Source organism: Mizuhopecten yessoensis, unplaced genomic scaffold (assembly GCF_002113885.1).
Source record: "Mizuhopecten yessoensis strain PY_sf001 unplaced genomic scaffold, ASM211388v2 scaffold716259, whole genome shotgun sequence".
NCBI classification, from domain to species: Eukaryota; Metazoa; Mollusca; class Bivalvia; order Pectinida; family Pectinidae; genus Mizuhopecten; species Mizuhopecten yessoensis.
In genome coordinates, this window is record NW_018480027.1 from 222,686 (window position 1) to 247,441 (window position 24,756).

The 24,756-nt window shown below is 37.0% G+C and overlaps 2 protein-coding genes across 9 annotated transcripts in view; one reads left to right on the top strand and one right to left on the bottom strand.

The window, feature by feature from the left end:
• LOC110442395 (mucin-2-like) overlaps positions 1-1,429 on the bottom strand; it is a 73,097-nt gene extending 71,668 nt beyond the window's left edge. For 6 of the 7 annotated variants that reach the window (XM_021485988.1, XM_021485986.1, XM_021485984.1 and 3 more), the window contains exon 1: positions 1,203-1,428. In XM_021485988.1, the coding sequence (XP_021341663.1) occupies positions 1,203-1,288 (86 nt within the window). In that variant the 5' untranslated portion in view covers positions 1,289-1,428. Of the gene's footprint in view, positions 1-1,202 lie in introns of all 7 variants that reach the window. The other variant, XM_021485989.1, reaches the window with a different exon arrangement.
• Positions 1,430-15,734: 14,305 nt separating this feature from the next.
• LOC110442398 (FACT complex subunit SSRP1-like) lies at positions 15,735-24,596 on the top strand. Of its 2 annotated transcripts, none has more exons than XM_021485990.1 (6): positions 15,735-15,892; positions 18,080-18,150; positions 19,791-19,860; positions 20,200-20,520; positions 22,971-23,054; positions 24,045-24,596. In XM_021485990.1, the coding sequence occupies exons 1-6, from the start codon at positions 15,791-15,793 to the stop codon at positions 24,213-24,215; spliced, it is 819 nt and encodes a 272-aa protein (XP_021341665.1). In that variant the 5' UTR covers positions 15,735-15,790; the 3' UTR covers positions 24,216-24,596. The 2 variants fall into 2 exon arrangements, with proteins under 2 accessions (XP_021341665.1, XP_021341666.1); XM_021485991.1 differs by having other exon boundaries at positions 15,740-15,892; positions 20,200-20,508.
• The last annotated feature ends 160 nt before the right edge of the window (positions 24,597-24,756 follow it).

The following is a 24,756-nucleotide window of genomic DNA, read 5'->3' on the forward strand; positions in this document are numbered from 1 at the left end:
CGAGGTGTCACGTGACAAACCGTAGCGTTACCGCAGTGACACTGTGAACAGAACCGGTGATGACGTTGCGTCACCTTGGCGCACCGTAGCAAAACCTTGGAAACCTGGGACAAACCGTAGTTATACATTGACAATCTATGATGATACCTTAATGGAACCTGGATGTATTACCCTAACATCGACTAGTAACTGTTTTCAGGCTGAAATTGGAGAGACGGCCACAATTTGCCACGGTATACATGTTTTACCTTGGCCAATACCGTGACAGTGTGACTGGGGGCTTTACACATACGCGTGAGGGTCTGTTGCCGAATAATACATGACTTTTATCGATGAAAGTTGCATTACATCAGCGACGTGATATATATTATGTAATAACAGGTCAAACCATGAACAAGGGTAAACGGCGCTTGATCAGATGAAGGTAAAGTAAAGAATAGTCACTACTTTAAGTCAATAATATTTTGTTCTGCAAAATGGAAGTGCGATATTTTTCGAGATTCACATTACTAAAACATGTATGTTCTGTAGTACAATGTGATTTTTTTTAAATGTTATTGAAAAAAAAATGTAATGGTTCTCCCATTTAATGTCGTATAAATGTAACGCGTAGAGCATAATACACCAATGTTTTCACTCGTTCTTCAGCTTATTTGTGAAATATGTATGGTGATATATTATACAGAACACATGCTTAACAACGATTACCGCCTAGAAGTACCATGTTCCAATGTAATTTAGTTACAGGTATGTAATCCTTCTTTTTATATAATCAATCTTTAAGTGACGATTGGATTTCTGACATTTTTCATTCTTTTATATCTGCCTGGTTAATTTACACATGTTTTCAAAATCAGAAATGGTATTATTTTGGTTTTTAAGTTCATTTTGAAAACAGCAAATCATATTTTTTATTAACCCTACCCTTTTTGGTACCCCTAAAAACTCACTTTCGGTCAAACGTTTACCTTAGTTTTTCCGCATGTAATACAAATGGTCTTTGAACAAATTAAAGAGGTGAAAATCTGAATATACCAGCACACTCATCCTTTCCGGTTGCTGCAACACTTTTTTTTATCAATTTTATATATCAAAAGTTATCGCTGCTAATCTATTGTTTCATCTTTGACATAATGGCTGTTTTATGCCATTAAGAACGATGACATATAGACGTGCTTTACCGAAAAAGTATAGGCACTTACTTGGTTTGACCGAAGCCACTCATTGGATAGGCAATGAGGAGCCAGACGACGACCCAGGACTGCATTGTCCAGTCTAAACCCTTCATTGTCGTTTGGGAGGTAGTTCCTCCGTTCCTGTTTCCGCTCTGTCGTATTCAATTGGGGTTTATTTCGACGTTCAATAACACGTAATGGTGTATATCAACTCTTCCGTTTTGGAGCGTTGGTCGCTAACGTCTGGTCCCTTCTCTCAGTTTTTATACCTTAGGATGAGCCACAAAATTGATTGATGCGCTAATCGTTGGTAATTGGTCCAATGAGAGTTTGTTGTATACAAACTCCCTTACCTTCAATACGACACCAGGCTCACGTGGTCTATTGTTTAGCACGGCTGCATACGACTAAAACTATTGTTATAAAAATCACTATGCTTCATTATCAGACTAAGATTGAAACGGGCTTTTTTACAGTAACAGGTTTCCCCATTATAATTACATTGGAATTCATATGTGAGACTGCGTCATAAGAACTTATTATATGTATATTGTATAGGTATTTGTGTTCACTGTTTTCGTTGTCAAATTTAAACAAATATAAATACAGGAAATAATTTATTCCACTTACCAGGCAACCTTGTAAATGTGTACCAATAAGGCGATTTGCAAACGTAATGCAACAGAAAAAAACATCCATGCATATATCCCGTTTTAAAAAAGCATAAACCGAGCTTTTACATAAGGTCTTTATTGTTTGATACTAGAAATATGAAGTCAGAAGTCAGACAGCACGGGAGGTCTCATCGGTGATGCTAAGGGCCTTGGGGAGGTGGATAAAACCCTTTATTGTTATGAAATTAAAAACTTTGAGAAAAATCTTACTCATGATTATCTTACCACGTGATAAGTTATTATACATCCATATGTGTTAGAGAGTGTGTTAGTGTGTGTTTGAAGCTGGTATTAAACCCCTTTCAGACAGGTTGGGTTCAATACAAATGGTGTCTTCCTCAAGGAGACAACCCACATCTTTCGCCTGCGGGATTAACATGTCAAGACGCTGAGGCTTTACCAGCACTGATGTGCGTAAATTATTACTTCATATTAATAATCAACATACGTTTATCTCCAAGTTTATTAATATTATACATGTTAACATTACGTGAAATAATTCATCGAACCATTTATGTAAATTCGTTGACGTAATTAAACTCAATGATAACCAATTAATGGTGCATACTAGTATGTGACTCAATAAGAATCATTTGTTGATGTATCTGTGAGTCTGATGGTCATAACAGTACAAGCTAGGGTGTTACTGTCATGATAGGAAATCCAAATCGTCATGTTTATCGTACACCTAAGCAGTAAACAGTCTCTATTAGTATTGTTCTAAGTAAATATCGAGAAAGGTAGCTGAAGGAGAAGAGACTGTAGTGTCCTTCGTTTCATGTTCAGGAAGGTACGAAGGTACGATTGACGTAGTCAATACATTACTTGTTATTTACAAGACCATTGATATGGATGAACGTGAAATTAATAACATGTCACCTTCCTAATAAACTGTTAATGTTAGCCTCTTATATAAACAAAACATAGGTCGGTTAAAAGAGGACACAATTTGTTACCATAGCAATGATATGGTAGAAATCACGCCAGAAAACTCAACAACGATATTGAAAACTAGAAACTAATTTTTTTCCATGACTTCATTACCAGAATATCTATTAGCCTTTGACTCTCTTTCAGGTTGGTTTGAGATATTGTAGTGTATAGAACGGATAAATGGAATGTTCTGATTGGTCTAATTGATCAAAAGACCTATGAGTTCTTCCAAATCCATATTCCATTTATTCCACTTGAATACAAAGTGCACAATGCTACTGTTATCCTGTTTTAACGGGACTAAGAATAGTATTAAGAAGTTCGTATAAAGGTAAGGTTGAACAACTAGCAGGGCCAGCGATAAAACGTTGTTTATATGGATGCATGCGAAGATAGGGAATCCAATATAAAGGAGGCGGGTCCATATTCTTAACATTAATCGATATTCAGATATCCCAACACTCCTAGAAGCATGATTGACTAGTATTTTGTATTCCGAAAAACTGGAAAATGTACAGGTAAGGTTTCCTTGGTTATGAAACAAGTCTTGTTCTTAGACAAGCAATGCAAGGAAACTTTCAGACAAGTTTTAAATTTGTTTTATGCTTTGGTTGCTGACAGAACCACATAAAAATGCAGATTATTTCAAGCTGCTAATTCTTTTTTGATTCAGTTCAGCATTTTGAAATTACCATTCCAAATTATTAGTAAAAGTCGCTTGGTATTATATATACTATTTAGATTGCTAGTTTATACGCGTCAGGCTGAACCATAGTAGTATGGAGATGAAGAATACAGAGGTTATCTACAATGAGCTGATGTAGCGATACTTGTAATTGAAAAACTTGGAAGTAACAGGTTTGTAATACCTGTAAGACATGAGCGGTTGGTTGTGTATCTAAAGTATCAAGTTGATTTGCTTCGACGGATTTCTAATTTAGGATATCGCTGTGGTAATGGCATCTATCCACTTCTTAACAAAATCGACAGTTATTAAATTCCGAGCTATCGCAGAGGCGTAGCTATCCGTATAGACAGACTTACAGAGGCGTGACTATCCGTATAGACAGACTGTCAGAGGCGTGACTATCCGTATAGACAGACTTAAAGAGGCGTGACTATCCGTATAGACAGACTTACAGAGGCGTGACTATCCGTATAGACAGACTTACAGAGGCGTGATTATCCGTATAGACAGATTTACAGAGGCTTGACTATTCATATAGACAGACTTACAGAGGCGTGACTATCCGTAAAGTCAAACTTACAGAGGCTTGACTATCCGTATATACAGGCTTACAGAGGCGTGACTATCCGTATAGACAGACTTACAGAGGCGTCACTATCCGTATAGACAGACTTACAGAGGCGTGATTATCCGTATAGACAGATTTACAGAGGCTTTACTATTTATATAGACAGACTTACAGAGGCGTGACTATCCGTAAAGTCAAACTTACAGAGGCTTGACTATCCGTATATACAGGCTTACAGAGGCGTGACTAGACAGACTAACAGAGGCGTGACTATCCGTATATCCGTATAGATAGACTTACAGAGGCGTGGCTATCCGTATATACAGGCTTACAGAGGCGTGACTATCTGTATAGACAGACTAACAGAGGCTTGACTATCCGTATAGACAGACTTAGAGAGGCGTGACTATCCGTATAGACAGACTAACAGAGGCGTGACTATCCGTATAGACAGACTTAGAGAGGCGTGACTATCCGTATAGACAGACTTACAGAGGCGTGACTATCCGTATAGACAGACTAAGAGAGGCGTGACTATCCATATAGACCGACTTACAGAGGCGTGGCTATCCGTATAGACAGACTAACAGAGGCGTGACTATCCGTATAGACAGACTTACAGAGGCATCACTATCCGTATAGACAAACTTACAGAGTCTTGACTATCCGTATAGACAGACTTACAGAGGCGTGACTATCGGTATAGACAGACTAACAGAGGCGTGAATATCCGTAAAGACAGACTTACAGAGGCGTGACTATCCGTATAGACAGACTTACAGAGGCATGGCTATCCGTATAGACAGACTTACAGAGGCTCGACTATCCGTATAGACAGACTAACAGAGGCGTGACTATCCGTATAGACAGACTTACAGAGGCTTGAGACACATCATCAATAACGTATGATGTAGCAAAGCGTCAACACACAATGACAAAATGTAGCAAAGCGTCAACACACAATGACAAAATGTAGCAAAGCGTCAACACACAATGACAAAATGTAGCAAAGCGTCAACACACAATGACAAAATGTAGCAAAGCGTCAACACACAATGACAAAATGTAGCAAAGCGTCAACACACAATGACAAAATGTAGCAAAGCGTCAACACACAATGACAAAATGTAGCAAAGCGTCAACACACAATGACAAAATGTAGCAAAGCGTCAACACACAATGACAAAATGTAGCAAAGCGTCAACACACAATGACAAAATGTAGCAAAGCGTCAACACACAATGACAAAATGTAGCAAAGCGTCAACACACAATGACAAAATGTAGCAAAGCGTCAACACACAATGACAAAATGTAGCAAAGCGTCAACACACAATGACAAAATGTAGCAAAGCGTCAACACACAATGACAAAATGTAGCAAAGCGTCAACACACAATGACAAAATGTAGCAAAGCGTCAACACACAATGACAAAATGTAGCAAAGCGTCAACACACAATGACAAAATGTAGCAAAGCGTCAACACACAATGACAAAATGTAGCAAAGCGTCAACACACAATGACAAAATGTAGCAAAGCGTCAACACACAATGACAAAATGTAGCAAAGCGTCAACACACAATGACAAAATGTAGCAAAGCGTCAACACACAATGACAAAATGTAGCAAAGCGTCAACACACAATGACAAAATGTAGCAAAGCGTCAACACACAATGACAAAATGTAGCAAAGCGTCAACACACAATGACAAAATGTAGCAAAGCGTCAACACACAATGACAAAATGTAGCATTGCGTTACAACACAACGAGAAAAATCGTAACTTACAGAGTATAACTGATAGTAAGTAAGTTTAAATAACGGTTCGGTTACATCAACATAACGCCCTGTATACCTGTAAGTGTTGTTTCAGTGGATTCTATGATTGCCTTTATCCTTTCATTATATTGAGTAATATTATTATATTAAGGTATAAGTTATACCATATTTATTGTTGAAAATTTTAAAGAGAAATGTATGCAAGAATTACACATGCATTCATCCTCTCTTATCTACAAGGAAAGCACGTGCATCTCAATCACCATATACATCGGGTGTATTGGCCAATCATCACTTCATATCGATGATAAATGGGTGATCGGGTTCAGTGATTAGTGCAGTCGCCCTTTACTAGACCGATAGCATATAACTGTAGGCCTGTATACATGGGTTTTATCCAGACAATCTGGTTTCCTCTCATATTAAGACCTGTGTTCAATTTGATACGGGCCATCAAAGGTGCCTGATATACGTATATAACTTCTTTCTTAAACGATGTAAAAAAGGTTAATTGAAGACAATCATCACCAAAGACTGCGTTGAAATAGACAGATAGTTGTTAAGATTTAGAATATAGCCAGTTGTGATAAGTGTAAGAATATCTGAAAGAAAATCCAGTAGGGTGTTTTGCAAATCGCTAGTGCACATAAGCTGTGCTAAGTGGAATGTTATGTAATCAATATAGCGTGTTAAATTGTAGTCGGGTTGCTCAGTGGTAGCGCACTCGCCATTCGCCAAGATGGCTTTAGTTCGACTCCCAGATCGGACGTGAAAAGGTATTGGATGACCACGTGGGTTTTCTCCGGGTATTCCGGTGTAATCCCACGTTAAGACCCCCTTAGCACTTTCATGCGGACCAACAAAAATGATTAACGTAAATTGTTTCTTAGTTGAAATAAAGTTGTTTGGTGTTTTTTGGTGTTTTTTTTACTAAATTCATTCTTAGAAACCAGATATTTATGCTTTTTAGGTCACCTGAGACAAAGTCCCCGTCGTCGTCCGTCGTTCGTCGTGCGTCCGTAAACAATTTGCATTTTCGACTTCTCCAAAACCAATGAACCAAATTCAATGAAATTTTGCAGAAACCTTCCATGGCCAAAGGTCAACAACAATTTTGAATGATTAGTCCCCAGCTCCCAGTGGCCTGAGGGTCGGGGCCAAAAAGGGTAAAATTGACTGAAATTTCAAGACCCAGATATGGTAGAATCAAATACTCTTCATCGATGGAAGTGTCTTAAGGTGCTGAACCAAAAGTGTGATTTTCATGAGCCTGGAGTCTCACATTTCCCCCTGGGGAGGGGATAAACTTTACTATAGTTTATATTGGGAAATCACATTTTGGACCAACACTTGTTTAATTTCCATTGGAAGAAATTCGATTTTGGTAAGCATTATCAGTATTGGATAGCAGTTTGATGGTATGCACATATCAGCCCTGACTGACCCCCAGGGGCTGATGGGTGGGGCCAAAATGGGTCGAACTAAATGAAATTAAAAAAAACTTCTGCTCAAGACCCAGATATGGTAGAATCAAATTCTCTTCATCGATGGAAGGGTCCTAAGGTGCTTTACCAAAATTGTGAATTTCATTACCCTCGGGTCTCACGTGTCCCCCTGGGGAGGGGGTAATCTTTACTATAGTTTATATAGGGAAATCACATTTTGTACCAACATTTGTTTAATTTCCATTGGAAGTAATTCAATTTGGGTTAGCATTATCCGTATTTGATAGCAGTTTGATGGTATGCACATATCAGCCCTGACTGACCCCTAGCGGCTGATGGGTGAGGCCAAAAGGGTCGAATTGACTGAAATTTCAAAAGTCTTCTTCTCAAGACCCAGATATGCTAGAATTCAATACTCTTCATAGATGGAAGGGTCTTAAGGTGCTGAACCAAAAGTGTGATTTTCATGAGCCTGGAGTCTCACATTTCCCCCTGGGGAGGGGGTAATCTTTACTATAGCTTATATCGGGAAATCACATTTTAGACCAACATTTGTTTAATTTCCATTGGAAGAAATTCAATTTGGGTAAGCATTACCAGTTTTGGATAGCAGTTTGATGGTATGCACATATCAGCCCTGACTGGCCCCCAGACCCAGATGCTGATGGGTGGGACCAAAAAGGGTCGAATTGACTGAAATTTCAAAATCTTCTTCTCAAGACCCAGATATGGTAGAACCAAATACTCTTCATAGATGGAAGGGTCTTAAGGTGCTTTACCACAATTGTCATTTTCATGACCCTGAGGTCTCACGTTACCCCCTGGGGAGGGGGTAATCTTTACAATAGTTTATATAGGGGAATCACATTTTGGACCAACATTTGTTTAATTTCTATTGGAACTAATTCAATTTGAGTAAGCATTATCAGTTTTGGATAGCAGTTTGATGGTATGTCAATATCAGCCCTGACTGACCTCCAGGGGCGAATGGGTGGGGCCAAAAAGGGTCGAATTGACTGAATTTCAAAAATCTTCTTCTCAAGACCCAGATTTGGTAGAATCAAATTCTCTTCATAGATGAAAGGGTCTTAAGGTGCTTTACCAAAATTGTGAATTTCATGACCCTGGGGTCTCACGTTTCCCCCTGGGAATAGGGTAATCTTTACTATAGTTTATATAGGGAAATCACATTTTAGACCAACATTTGTTTAATTTCCATTGGAAGTAATTCAATTTGGGTAAGCATTATCAGTATTGGATATTAGTTCGATGGTATGTCAATATCAGCCCTGACTGACCCCCAGGGGCTGATGGATGGGACCAAAAAGGGTCGAATTGACTGAAATTTCAAAATCTTCTTATCAAGACCCAGATATGGTAAAATCAAATACTCTTCATAAATGGAAGGGTTTTAAGGTGCTCTACCAAAATTGTGAATTGTATGACCTTAGGGTCTCACGTTTACCCCTTGGGAAGGATTGGCACAATTGATTATGGTAAATTATACTTTGAATATTACATGTTGATAACTTGATTGGAATTATAACCCTGAGGTGACAGTTTGATACTTTGAAAATTTTGAGCCAGCTCTACCCCAAGGGCGCCCAAAGGAGTCAGTGTGCTAAAAAATCTTCATTTTCCTTGTTTAGAATCAGAGGTGCTAGTTGCAAATCCTTTTCGGTCTTAAATCTGTATGCTAGATATTGAATAAGGCTGTTTTATTGTTTTTTTGTCACTTAGAATAATACTTCTGTTCATGTTTTAAAAACAAAAATCAACTCTCTGTATAAATATATCAGAACTCGGGTGACCGTTAAGGCCCATGGGCCTCTTGTTATGTGATTACTTTTAACATTTTTGAGGAAATGTTTGTAAATGCTTTTGCTGTGCATAATTAAATTTAAAGAAGTTTTCCTACAATTGTTTTGACGGCATGCACTAAAACATTGCCTCATTTGTTTGATTTGGTAGGGTCGGTCTGGTCTAGTTACTTTTTTGTCTGATCTACAAATTGCTTTGTCAATATGATTTTACTTTTTTCTGTCCTGATCAAAAGCTACCATTCAAGTCGTAATTCCAATAACTTAAAGAACATGTGTCCCGTTGCCTTGTGATCATACAGTATCAGATTGAATTGCAAGTGATTGATATCCCCGTAGGTCTGTTGGGGTGGAGGAATGGCAATGCTTGGTAATGCTGTATAATCATCATGAGCAATTGTAGCCCGTAAAATAGTGATAACTTGTGATGCAGAGTGTATTGTTACCTTATTTGTGTATGTTTTATTGCATGTCTTAAACTATTAATAAAATCCTTAAGAATTATCCTGCTAACATAAATAAACGTATATAATATAACTTTAAAATATGATGACTCGACGCTTATATAATTAATAGTTAAAAAGATAAACAGAATTAGTTAACTAATCGGTAAGTCGTTGTTTACCAATGGGTGTGTTACCAGCATCAATAAAGCATTCATTGTGTTTTACATCGATCAAAATAAGTTCCTTTCATGACAAAGTACGCATGGCTTGCTTCGTCCGGGTGTTTTTGGACGGTGTTTTATTACTGCCACTTCGAGAGAGACGTCTGCTCTTCTGTTTCAAAGTATATAGATCGTATTTAGAAAGATACGTTTACACGATAAACAGCTGTTTATTTCGAGTTCTTTATTTGTGATTGTTTACTGGAATCGATTAAGAGCAACAGTTTGACAGTACGACATATCCTTTCAGTAGGAATAAACAGTGAATCATAGACTGTTTTGTTATTCTTTTGTATTCTTAATTGTATTCATTTTAATACAGGCTATTAAATTTTGACATTTTTTGTTGGAAAAAAACACTAGCTTTTGTTTGTATTCTGTTTGTGCCGACTGTTACTGACGTGTTGATCTCCTGTTGCATATGTCGTTTCAAGAATCGATATACGTTAATATTATTCAAACAAAGGGTATCTTTCTAAAATTCATTTCAAAGCTGACGTCATACCACTCAAAGTCAATATAAAGTATACGTTTCAGATGTCTGAGAATAGCCTATATTTGTATGAATAATTTCAGACATTGGAAATACAGTTACATGTAACATTTTACGTGTCAATAATTAAAAACGGGATTTAGTAATTGTCTATTTGCATGAAACATGATTATCAACGTTAGAATTTGTTTCCACGTTTCATCGCTATCACCTAATTTTAAGTATGACCTTGGTAAGTTTTGGTCTTGGTTTTATCTTGTTTAACGTCCTATCAACAGCTTAGGTCATTTAAGAACGTGCCTCCGTGTATGTTTTGTATGCGTGCATGTGCTAATGTAAACCGGAGACAGGATGTGTTGGTGCATTTGCCTTCTTGTGATAGCGCAGACTTCATAGTGCTATCTCGCTGAAATGCCATGCCGCATGTACCCAGCACAGCACTCCGCCCGGTCATGTTATTCTGACAACGGGTGAACTAGTGTTTGCCATTTCCCTAAATACTGAACGTTAAGCAGGGAATCACAACTACTATTTTAAGGGGTTTGGTATGTCCCGACCTGAGGACAGAACACATTGCCTTCCACACCTTGGCGAATGTTCAACATTAAAGCCAAAAGTGAGGTGTTTGCCAAGCAAGGCAATAGGAAATATAACAGTAGTTAGAAGAAGAGAGAAATATAAAGATTCTAAATATCGTAATTGGTGTAGCAGATTTATTATGGTCGCTTTTATATCCCTAAGTAGAGAGCAAAAAAGCATATCCCCAATTCTGTAGGGGTTTCCCCACATTAGTCGCCTCTTACGATACATGTAGTGGGTAACGTCAGGTGTTTTCCTTTCAGAAACCCCGATCTGCATGGGTGATCTTGATGCATGTAATTGTGTGGTATAAACATGTAAGAAATAAGGGACATCCCACAAACCCCATTTGAACGTATTTTGGGTGCATTCATGAAAAAATCTAATGTTGAGTACGTAAAAATGCCTTCATTCGAGGATAGTTATGTATTTTCCATGACAATATTGAAGGTTTGTTTCCCAATTGGCACAAGTGGGGGTCATATTTAAACATGTACACACTCTTAGATATATTTATTATTACTGGAGTTCACAACAACTCACAACATATTGAACTAAATTAAATGCATTTACTGTGATCGTAGTACAAAGCATACCAATTGTATCGCATTTGAACATGTACATGTAAACATGATGTGAAGCTATTAACAAACAAGTAGTTGGCATGGACAATCTTCGAAATCGTCGGGAGGGGGGGGGGGGGGGNGAGCACGTCCTGCCAATAATGACAAACAGAATAAATCAAAATGTGTAAACTAAAGGTCAGCACGGACTGAATCCATCTATTTTCGAAGATAAAAATACACAGACATTCTATTTCTTTGTACACAAACAATGTTCCAATAAGCGATGTAACGAAATTGTGAATTTTGGTAGTTGGTCATACAGATGACTTAGGCTGGTGCACCCACACACCTCACTCTGCTATTGTTTGGAGTTTTCCTGGTTTCGACTGCTTCTTTTATTTTTTCTCATTTTTATACGCCCGTCGAAGACGGAGACGTATTATGTTATCACGTGAGCGGGCGGGCGGGCATGCGAACGATGTCCGCTCGATATCTCAAGTAATTATTAACGGATTAACTTCAAACTTCACCACAAGGTTAATTACCATGAAACCTCGGACAAGTTCGATAACCGCCATTATCCGACCATAATTTGTGGAGTTATGCCCCTTTATGGACTTGCCGAAACAGTGTCCGCTCGATATCTCGAGTAATTATTAACGGATTAACTTCAAACTTCACAACAAGGTTAATTACCATGAAACCACGGACAAGTTTGATAACCGCCATTATCCGACCGTAATTACTGGAGTTATTTCACTTGGTTTCATTAATGCGATGCATGCGTTCCATGATGTTGTATTGCATTCATTGATCTACCAGTTATGTTGAATGATTTCTCTTTTAATATCAATTACTCACAAATACTTCATATATTTCAATCATACAAACAACTGCTCATTCAATGTGTGACGGGCGTATTATATACCGCTCGCGGTAACCTTGTTTGTATAGTGTTCCCTTTCAGCTATTGTGTAACTGTCCCAATCGACGATATGATATTGTTCCTTTCTAGTACTAGTTGACGGATGTTTTGTGAGTGTTTCCGGTAAAATTGGTGTTGCTCATGTTCCCTTCTATCGTCCTTTTGATGTGTTTTTAGTTCCAAATATCACAGTTTCTCCTACATATCATTGCTGACAATTCTTGCAAGAAATTTGGTATACGATTCCTGTTTCTTTCTATAAAGTCCGTCTTGTATTTTGGGTGCACGAGTAACTGTCCAAGTGTTATCAATCAGGGGCATAGCGTCCATAGAATACAAACAAATACGGGCTTACCGTGTGTGCCATTTGTCAAAAAAGTAGCCGTTGAAACAAAACAAAAAATGACATCATGTTACTAAAAACCCGGTATATGCAAATATTGCTGAAGTCCATCCGCAGGTCCAAACATCACACAGCAAAGCACTTGCTTGGACCCTCCAAAAACACTCCAGCAAAGACCATTGTACATTGACATGGGATTTAAATCCCAGCAAGAAATCAATTCAGAACAAGGTGTCCACAATCTATTGACGACACCGTCTCAGTGACAGGGCACATTTGAATTTCCTTCAATGTAGTTAAGACAATTTTGGGTTTAACGATATTGCCGATAGAAACTACAAGAATTTATTTTTCTAATCAGATGATATGATGAAGACTTCTCATACATTATCACAGGGAAAATATGAATCAGCATTATTTTTTAAAAAAAACTGGGACCCAGACCTTCTCCATCATGGTATTTAGACTGGTTAGATAGAAAACAAACTTCTGGTTATAGCATGACTGAAAAAATAGGGTAGATCGGTCGGGATTTATATACTTATAACTTATAGAACTTAAATTATATATTTTTCTGCTCCTTTTTTGAGGGGGTGGGACTAATTCATTTGATTTTATGAGCTGCTTTTATTAACGTACTCAAAAGGCGTCTGATAAGCAATGTCTAAAATCATAATTAGAAAAGAAATGTATTATATATATTACTATAGTTCAGCGGAAGTCGGTTTTACTTTACATTTTTTACTGAATAGTTACAAGATAAACCAAGACCGTCTTTCCTCGCTAGCAATGCTACATGTTCACAGAGAAATTCCTATAAATACGGACAACATAGTACAGACCTTCTTCATAACACAAAAGAAAAGGAAAGTGTCTTTTATCTAGACATTTCTAGCTGTAAGCTGTAAATTGCATGTTGGCTGGGCAACGTGTAGTATGAAATAAACATTATAACGAACATTAGTTATGTGATGTTCTTCATTTCAGCGCATTTGACTCAAAAAAAATGTCTTTAAATAACTGTCTCGGATAACAATTTGAATGCTTCGTCAAATCTTAAAACTCATTTTCCGTCGGGGGGCTTCGCCCCCCTGAGCCCCCCACCAGGGCCCTACACTGGACTCGATTTGGGCCTGGGCGGCAATCAGACCCCTCGCCTGGGCTTACACATTTCGATGGGCCTAGTACGAATTATTCTGACGTTTTATCGACTTTTTTTAATATCGGTCTGTCGTCGATTAACGTCAGACCGATATATAAAATAAATGTCGATAAAACGTCAGAATAATTCGGACTACAATGGGCCTAGCTACGCCCCTGTCAATGGCCTCTTCGGTGTGCTGAAATGGTGTTTCCTCATCACCCGGGTTAACACCCCAGACATTCCTTTCATGTAGGGGTATTGTAAACTAGTCTTTGCATTTGGTTTGGCTCTAATCTCTTTTCTTTTGTCCCTGTTTCTTGTTTTCTGCCTATTCGTGTATAACACTTTTGAATTTGTTAATGGACCAGTGTGTCTTTTATGTGCTGTTCCTTCCTGGGTCTATTGCCCTGCTCTGTGATGATACTGTTGCATCTGTCAAGGAGTGTTAGTGCGATTCTAAGCTTTTGGTGTTTAGTTTTGGTTATTATTTTGTTTAAAGTCCTTTTAACAGCTAATGTCATATAAGGACGTGCCTCCATATGTGTTGTGTATGCAAGCTTGTTTGCTGTGTGCTGGAGGCATGGTGTGTTGGTGTGTTTGCCTCCTTGTGGAAGTGAGGATCCGATGCCGGCTTTAGAGTGCTACTTCACTGTAATAAAATGCCGAAGGCACCAAGCACAGTATTCCGCCCGGTCACATTATACTGACAACGGGTGAACCAGTTGTTGCCTTTGCCCCAAACGCTGAACGTTAAGCTGGGAATAACAGCTACATTTTTAAGAACTTTGGTATGTCACGGCTTAGGGACAGAATCCATTGCCTTCCTCACCTTGGCGAACGTTCAACATTAAAGCCAAAAGTGAGGTGTTGCTAAGCAATGCGCTAGGAAATAATATGTAGTTAGAAGTAGAGGGAAATATAAAGATCCCAGATATTGCAATTGGTGCAGCAGATTCATTATGGTCGTTAAAGCAAATCCCTAATCATGCAGGGGGATCCCACATTAGTCGCCTCTTACGATCACCTTTCTCAACCCCCGACCTGCAGGGGTGTATCGTAGACTGGGTCTACAAATGGCCCTGTAGTGAGGTAATGCAGACTACACAGACTAAAATTCTGCAATGGTACGTTGTCTACGTAATAGCGTATTATATATTAACGACGGTATGGGGTAACGTTATTCACCTTGATACTGTAGGCGTATTTACACGACGTCACCTCACATCTTGCTGCATGTAGGAGATCTGTCCGGAGACATTGGATTATGTTGCCAAGTAAAAAACCACACATTTTATTCGTTTATATTTCTTTAAGTTGTAAAACAGCATTTTTATTGACCTAATACACGGATGGCACGTCAAACTTACGTATTTTTTCTTGTCTGTGTGTGTATAAACCTTACTATATGCCTGTTGTTTTCTGCATGTTGTCTTATATATCCTGTTTTTATACCTTTGTTTGTCGTAAAAATAGCTCTACATAGCTAATGTTTTCGTTACAACATATACGACTTTAAATAAAAAAAATGTATCTTGTATCTTGTATTTACTATATAAACAAAAAACAAAACACCAAAAGTTACTTAAACTTTTATTAAAATACTGATTTCAGAAAGAATCACATAACATAGAATGGGACACGAACTTGTAGTGCAACCGTTGACCAATGACTCGGAAAGTCCCTCTTTTTACTTCTTTATATACTTCCGTTCAGACATATCAGTACAGCAGTCTACCTACAATGTACAATATTTTAATTTGTAAGTTACCAGTACCTGTTGTTTTCAATAATTCATATATCTGTCATAATCGCTACATTTTAAATTCTTCTCTAATTTTACGTTGGAAGTACAAACACTGACTACTGATTTGCCAATTTTAATTAGTTGCGTGATTCCTGTAACGAGATTCCGGATATTTTCTCCGCTTCCATTTCATCATTAGAGAATTTAGTTTGTACAGTATGTTGGAGTAAGCTCCCCTCAATCAAAATGTCGGAAGGTCTGGAAGCGCAGCTAGCAGTGTTAGCAAACGAAAATGCTTTTCTGAAGAAATATTTTTCACTAAGGAAGAAATGTGAACAACTACAACAAGTATGTATCATCAGGAAGCTAGTATATAGTGTTTTAATTGAACTGAAAACAGTGTTTTTATCATTCTGTTTTTCAAGTTACCTGTTTCGACGAATCGCCTCTTCAGCAGGTTGGTTTTATTATTGAAATGGGTAATAAAGTGAAATAAACACACAAAGTTCTTTAACACATTATGAACAAAAAAGGGCGTCATTCTTTCAACGTTAATCAAATAAAAAATACAATGAGGTACTGTAACAATTGTCAAATGTAAATGTATGAAAATGACAAATTGTATCACCTCCATTGCTTATAGTGTGTTGTACAGAAGCTATAAATAGCACACATAAAAAAGCATGCTCACCTGTCACATTAGACTGGCCACCGTCTCTAGAATATTGAATTATTAAGAAAAAAGTTTTAACTCAAAAAATGCTGATCATTTGGATGTCTGATCCTTAAAGTTCTAAACTAGGGCAGTATACGTAGGGGGAGATAAGCTAGTAGTAAAATGTACTTCATTGTGTTATTTATTTGATTTAGTTTACAGAATGACACCCTTTTTTGCTCCAAGTGTTTAAAAGAACTTTGTGTGTTTTTATTTCACTTAATTCCCAATTTCCGTTATAAAATTGTTACTGAAATTGGTAACTGGTAACTGTTACCCGAATGCAGCATTATTACCCATATGCGCTGTTGTGCCCAACCTGTTCATGTGCAGCAGGATTCTTCCTTGAACTTCTGATATTTAACAACTTCAGCGCAAACATATTTACACCAATTGATATAAAATATTACTTTGCATGAGATAATGAAACTTTTTTGAACTGATTAAAATATATTTTTAAACGGGCTGTGCGGACTCCCTCGACTTTCCGAGATGGTCTGGAAAAACCTTTCAGCCGCGCAAGCACATGCGCACAGCATAAGAGCACTGCAAATAGAATTGATCCTTTCCATTTCAGATATGAGAAATGGATGCATATATAAAGTAGTGTTGTATGTACTGACTAAAACAAGACACCTGCAGTCTTAGAACTTGGAATTTATACTCACATTGACTGACATGCATTGAGGATATTTATAATGTACATTAAATTAGATTTCTTAAATATGATAAAGCTTAAATTCCAAATGAAATTTTCATTGGCCTGTTTTACATATATATAACCAAAGAGCAAAAATATTATGCACAGCCAGACTGGGATTGAAACTGGGACCCTCCGAACTGTCTCCTTTTCTGAATTTTCGCCCCAGCGATAACACTATTGACAACTCATGTTTGGGTATCCCCAATTACCTAGTTTTCTTGATCACCTTGTACTCTAAAAATACATGTCCAGGCTAGGATTCAAACCTGGGACCTCCAAACTCCATGAGACACGTCTACCAATTGAGCTACCTGGTTGCTGACAATAGCCCCAGTCCAATTTTGCCTCACTGTCTTAATTTTTAAGTGCTTGATAATTCTAACAGGAAAAAAATATTTGTAGCAAGACCAAAGCAAAAATTAGGTATGTTTCAACCTAAGGTAATCATGATCTTGACTCACTGAAAAAAATTGGTATTTTGGTTGACACTTATTTTAATTTGGGTATACACGTATTGGTGTTCTCCGATTATCAAAACTGTTCATTGCATAAGAATAAACAATTCAATGCATACTTTAGTTGTAATTTGGTGAAAATGACAGTTTCCAATCAAGACAACATTTAGGTTTTAATGGTCAAATAGCTAGGTACAAAAATATTCCCGTAATAATCATGTTTAAAACAGCAGACAGACCAAGCGATACTTAAATTTGCATCTGTACCCAGGGCAGCGAAAGTCATGAGTATGGAAATATTTCGCATTAAGGAAGAAGGTCAAAGAATGCAAAGAAGTCTGAAGGACTACAATCATTTTCAGAGTTATATCTTGTCAGATATTAATTAAAACTGTTAAATATGTTTTGAATATAGTGATTAACCTAACTCTTGAATTAAAAGTGGGGGATGATCATGAAATGCAGGAAATCTAACAGAAGAACATTTGGTTTGAGAGGCATTGTGTGAAAGTGAAGAATTTAAGCTAACAGGTAAAGCTTAGAAATTTCATAAAATTACAACTAATGAAGAGTAGTTTTATAGTACTAGTGGGGCTGTGCAAGTTCACATTATGCATTAGTTAGGAAGAAACAAGATCTAAACTATTCATTTTATTTTGCAGGCAAATGAAAAAGTTGTGAACAGAATTCAGCATGTGAAGAAGCTCATTAAAAGATGGAAGAGAGAACGAAGGTATAAAATCACACCTATTATTACATAATCTAAAAATAAACAGCATCTGTGGTAACCCTAAGTGTGAAACAATAACTTATTAGCTCACCTGGCACGAAGTGCCAAGTGAGGTTATCCTGTGGCGCGGCGTCCATCCGGCGTCAATATTTTACTTTAAACGACTTCTTCTTAATAACCGAAAGGCCTAGGGTGTTGATATTTGGCCAGAAGCAAACTGGGATGAAGGGCTACAAAGCTTGTAAAAATGAATGACCTTCACCCATATTCAAGGTCACAGGGGTCAAATATGTTAAAAACTTTAAACAACTTCTTCTCGATAACCAAACTGCACAGGGAGATGATATTTGGCCAGTAGCATGCTGAGATGAAGTTCTATAAAGTTTGTTCAAATAAATGACCATCACCCATATTCAAGGTCACAGGGGTCAAATTTGTTTGAAAACTTTAAACAACTTCTTCTCATAACCAAATGCCCAGGGTGATGATATTTGGCCAGTAGCATGCTTGGTTGAAGGGCTACAAAATTTTTTCAAATGAATGACCTTCACCCATATGCAAGGTCACAGGGGTCAAATGTGTTAAAAACTTTAACCCTTTCAACACTGTAGACCATAATGGACTCATCCATATCAATGCATGGTAGAGTCTACTAAAGTTACATAGGGGTGAAAGGGTTAAACAACCTCTCCTGAATAATTAAAATGCCCAGGGTGATGATATTTAGTCAGTAGCATGCTGGGATCAAGGACTACTATATATGTTTGTTAAAGTGAATGACTTTGAAGGTTACAAGTGTGAGATTTATACCAGGTGAGCGATGCAGGCCCATTGGGCCTTTTGTTGTTAAAAATACATTTAGAAGGGAATTGTTTCCATAAAAGAGCCAATAATGAACCATATTACCTCTTAATAATTATTTATATTGTAGTCTTGGTAATTACACCTATTGGCAGTGTAAGTTTAGAACTGAGGATTTCCACACCATAAACGATGGGTCTATGAGATACAGATTTCTCACTTACTTACTGAAGATTTCTTCTCTTCTGAGACACAGTAAAACTTCAATATCTGTTGACAATTTTAAATTAACAACCATGGTTGAGATAAATATGATAGCTTGATCCCCCAGTCTGTTTTAGTGTGATGATACCTAGCTATAGTAACACATGAATGTTGTGCCAATTTGCACCACCAATTTGCCATTACACAAGCATTCGGTCATTACTCATTTAGATGTATATAATAACACAAATACGCCTGGAACATCGAGCTATCACAAATGATATTCTCTTCTCCCCTTCTCAATGACTTTACCTGATTATTATTTATTCACATTATCTATAGCTTTTTATTGGTCCCTTGGATCAACATCCTGATCGGTGAACTCTGCCTTGTGGGTACCACAGCTAAAGTAGTTAGTGTCTAACCCTTCTTAACAATGATTGGTTATGAGAAATTATATTAACCCTTGCCATTTATCACACAGTTTAGTTTGAATCCAATTGCAAGATTATCCGTTATAGCTGATTATTATATAAATTAGCTTATCATAAGTAATTTGTCAATGCTTGAGGTACATTAAATATTGTACAACACAGAGTGTGTGATGTGTACTCTTATGATTGACATTGTTGTTTTAGATATCTGGCCAGTAAGTTAGACGAGTACGGTGATTCTTATCAGGAGTCACAAGTACCCCTCATGTGGGAGGTAAGTTAATAGAAATTAAAACTTGTCATTGTAAAAGTTCATTGAGCAAGCTTGCACCTCATGTTTGTGATTGTTTTTACACCAACTTCTCTGTAAAAGGGATGTCATCGACTCGGCTTAAAAGTAAGTTTGTTATTGATAATTTTAATATCATTGCAAACATTGTACTTGAGGACTATTATATTTTTGGATAAAATATTCTTTCAGAACTTTGATAAAAAATTCATATAAGAAGGATTTCTTATTATTATATTAAGACTACCAGATTACCTCGTTACATAAACAATTGCAGATTTGTTAAACAGCATTTACATGGTAACAAACAAATTTATTTTCTAGGAGGATCAGATCTTTAAAAGGATACGACCAACAAAGAATGGAGGGGAGCTTATTCCAGATACCCAGCCACCAAAGGTCAAACAGGAGCGTCCAGTGGCAGACATTTTATCTTCAATAAATCCAATCTTGGCTGCCCATGGAATGGCGGAAGTTGGATCCCATGGTAGTCCGACAGCTACATCTTCTGGAAAACCCAAGAAGGCAAAGTCTGACAAGGAGAAGGATCCCAGCGCTCCAAAAAAACCTGCCAATGCCTTCCTCTTGTTCTGTCAGCAACAGAGGGCGACTGTTCAGGAGGCTTACCTCAAGGTTAATCCCAATGTATATAGCTATCATTTTAACACAATCACTGTGGCCTAATGTCACTAGATATTAATCACAAGTTTTAATATCTTGACATGTGTTGATTAAATCATTGCTGGAGAATATCTAACAGAAATTTAATTCAATACATGTACAGTCGAACCTCGTTATCTCGAAGTCGACGGGATCGTTGGGAAACTTCGAGTTATCCGAGTATTCGAGTTAAGCGAGTTCCTGTGTTTGGCATAAAGCTTGGTAAAGTGTTTGGTCCAATATGATTTCTCTGACAATCAACGTATTTAAACAGTCGATAAATGACAAAAAGATAACTATATAAAATAAAAATTAACTACATATTCATTATCATATTCATTAATTAAATAATGTTATAATAAACACACATGCTGTCTCCGACCTCGTACTATGCTGATAGAAATTTCAATGCGGAAATGAAAGTGCGCAAGTCTTTACACAAATCACTGTATTGGAGCGTACACGTTGGATTGCTCAGTTGATCTCGACATTCCGAAATGGGAATGAGTTAATCGGGAAACATATCCACATTTATAGACCCCAATGACACTTGACATCTCCTCAACACGACGTACTCAACAATAATTATCGCATTGTTCCTAAATCTCTCAATTAATTATCAGTGCCATACAAGCTCCTGTAAAAACATAAACCGACGAACCAGTCCTAGGTTGTGATTTTTACTGTGGAGCTTATTTACGCTTGACCACACACTGTGACCCATTTTCCAGTTAGAATGTGTCAGCAGCTTTGGTGAAAATAAAGTGCCTTTCAAATTGTTTACGGGCTCGCAGTGAGTACTAATTGTTGTTAATCAACATTGATGAAGTTTGTTTCTTTATTTGTACAAAGTGTTTTTACAGTCAAACACATTTTAATGCCATAAGTGTGGCTAATATTTTTAAATCGAAGTAATTATGACCGAGCGTAAGCTGCTCAATTAGAATGATGTTTACGGTAGCACTTCGTCTAATATGTATCAAATAATTAAAGAATATATGATAGACTTGTAAATCTTAAGAAACTTCGAGGTAGGAGATATTTTTATGTATAATAAAAGTTCAGAGTTCGAATTATCAGAGTTTTTATTACTAAGATTAAGAAGAGTTTTGGCCGGGACCGATGAAATACTTCGAGTTAAACGGGGTCTTCGAGTTATACGAGTTTGAGATAACGAGGTTCGACTGTATATCATGGACAATGAATCATTCATGCATGAAGTTAATCACAAATTAAGATAGCTTTTAAACAATTATTGATTCATTTGGATAGTTAAATATGAATTTGAATATCTTACCAAACTTCAACCATTGAAGGCTGGAGATCTATAGAGTTAATCACAAATTTGAATATCTCTACGAATCATTAATCTTTCTATCACAAAGTCAGTAACAAAATACTTGACAAAAAATTGGGTTACGCCGAGAATTATTTACACAAAGATCTCAAGAATAATTATTTATTATTAGGTCACCTGAGCTTTGCTCAAGTGACCTATTCTAATCGCTTTTCGTCCGTCGTCGTCCGTCGTGCGTAAACTTTTACATTTTCAACTTCGTCTCAAGAACCAGTGGATGGATTTTTTTCAAACTTGGTCAGAATCATCCTTGGAAGATGAGGCTTCAAAATTGTAAAATTGGGATTCCTACCCCAACCCCTGGGGCCAGGGCGGGGCCCCAAAGGGAAAATTAATCAATATTTCAAAAATCTTCTTCTCCAGACTCAGAGGTACTACAGTGATTTTCTTTACGTGGAAAGAAAGATCATCAGGGGCTTTATTTAAATTGAAAATATCAGGACCCCGAGCTATCCGTTCTCCCTTGGGGAGGGGGTAACGTTTAATATAGTTTATATAGGGAAATAACACTTTTCGGTATATATTTTATCCATTTTCAGCAGAAAATTGCTCAAACTTAGTCAGAATCATCTTGGGTAAATGAGAGTTTTACTTTGTAAAATTAGGATTCCTGCCCCATCCCCAGGGGCTAGGGCGGGGCCCCAAAGGGAACATTTACCAATATTTTCAAATTCTTATCCATACATGACAAGTATTGTATTTCACTTAGTTTACATGCTGATTTCCACATCACATCTAAACAATAAAATAAAGCTACCAGTACTTATGATATAACTCAGGTGACCGCTAAGGCCCTTGGGCCTCTTGTGTATAATTAATGCAGAAGGCTGATTACAAAGAAATTATCATGAATATTTGAATTTCAGACAAACTGAGCAAAATTATTGTGATAATAATATCTTTTTCTTTTCTCTCCAAATTTTTAGTGATGATAATTGTGGAAATTAAGTATGAATGACACCAAGTGATTCACACTCAACATTCTTTTACAGTGTATTTGTTATAGCAAGGTAAATGTGAGACTTTGGTGTTGGTCACTTGATCAAGCTTGTTCACATAATGGAATTGTTTTATACAGGAAAATAAAGAGGAGATCTCAAACCATGAACTTACTAAAAGATTGGCTCACCTGTGGAACAGTCTAAATCCAGAACAAAAAAGGGTGAGTTGAGGATGTAGCAAAACTTGTACACATTTTCATATTAAGGATCCATGTCCCACTGCACTGTGGTTTGTCCTATATACAGTAACCTCCCCTTACCTTTCATTTGAATATAATGACTGTAGAACAATTTGAAGTCTAGGGTTTGAATCCCTTTTTGGCCCCACTGAATTTTTGCACTCGGAACACTGTTGTTAATTTACATTTCAACATTTGTTTATCTATTATGTCTCATGAAAGTCCTGCATGGTATGTTTTTCTTTTCAGAAATGATTTACCAAAGCTATAGTCATACCAGAAAAATACCAGTTTCCAATATGTATACTTACTTACAGTTTACACAGTGGTTAACTCTATAGGATTGACAAATCAAAAAGATTGGATAACTTGCAAAGATCTACATATTTATGTATTATCTTTGGCTGCTTGTATCATCTAAGCTGGTGGGCTACATTATCTTATTAGAATTATATAATAAATCTGCGTTATAGCTAAAAGTTTAATAAATAATTGAGACAAACATGCTGAAAATGTGTGTCAACTAGGCACTATCTTGAAACTGTGTGATTACTACTAGATATAGAGCATGTGTAAAATCTCACTATATTACCAGAATTTGTTCCGCAATGGTTTCACGATATACTGATAGATCTATGTATAAAGGAATTGGTGAGAAAAAGGAAGAAAGGGAACATTTAGGTACAACGTTGACCTATGACGCAAGAACCATTATTTTGAGGTTTTACTGTACTGTAATATAATCATAAACCGAAATATTTTCACACCCAAGTTGTTGCCTTCTGGACATTCATAGCACATCTGTATAGTCATTTTGTTGTGTCACTTGTTTCAGTTATAATTCTAAAAAAAAAAAAAAAAAAAAAAAAAATATAATTATAATTCCCCAAATGTTATAGACTATAGTGTCTACTTAACATAAGGCCTAAATTGTAGGGGATGAAAGTTATTGGTATTTGTTCTGGGTTTCAGGTGTTTTATGATTTGTACGAGCAGGAGAAGGAAAGATATGACCGAGAAGTAAAGGAATACCATGAGCGAGAGGGCAGTGCCACAGCTGAGAAAGCTGCAAGTGAGGCGAGTGCTGTTGCCATGGCTACTGAGGCTCATAGTGCTGTCAACGCAATCATCATGGACACATAGAATCTCATATTTGCAATATTATTGAAACTGCACCTGTTTGCATGCCGTCTTAAATGGTATATCAACATTAGTTTTTGCTTTATCTTGCATAACAAATTGTGTACAATATCAGTACAAGTTTGTAGATGGTTTATCCATTTTGAATAATAAAATTCAACTTAAATTATTGCAGCAATACTGACATGTATTATACCAGCAGCAGATCTCACTAGATTTTTTTCTTTAAAACACCCTTCAACAGTAATGCAACCACAAAATACTTGTTTGGTTATATATGTAAGAGACACCAAAGTATTCTATTTTCCTAGACTTACAATAAGTCTGGACCTACTGCCACACTTTGTAACATATACTTTGCAGACAATAAGTCTGGACCTACTGCCACACTTTGTAACATATATTTTGCAGACAATAAGTCTGGGCCTACTGCCACACTTTGTAACATATACTTTGCAGACAATAATGCTATGGTCCTCCAATTATACCTACAAACCAAGCATTTAAAATTAACAACTTCGAATTGAAAATAAAATGATGATAC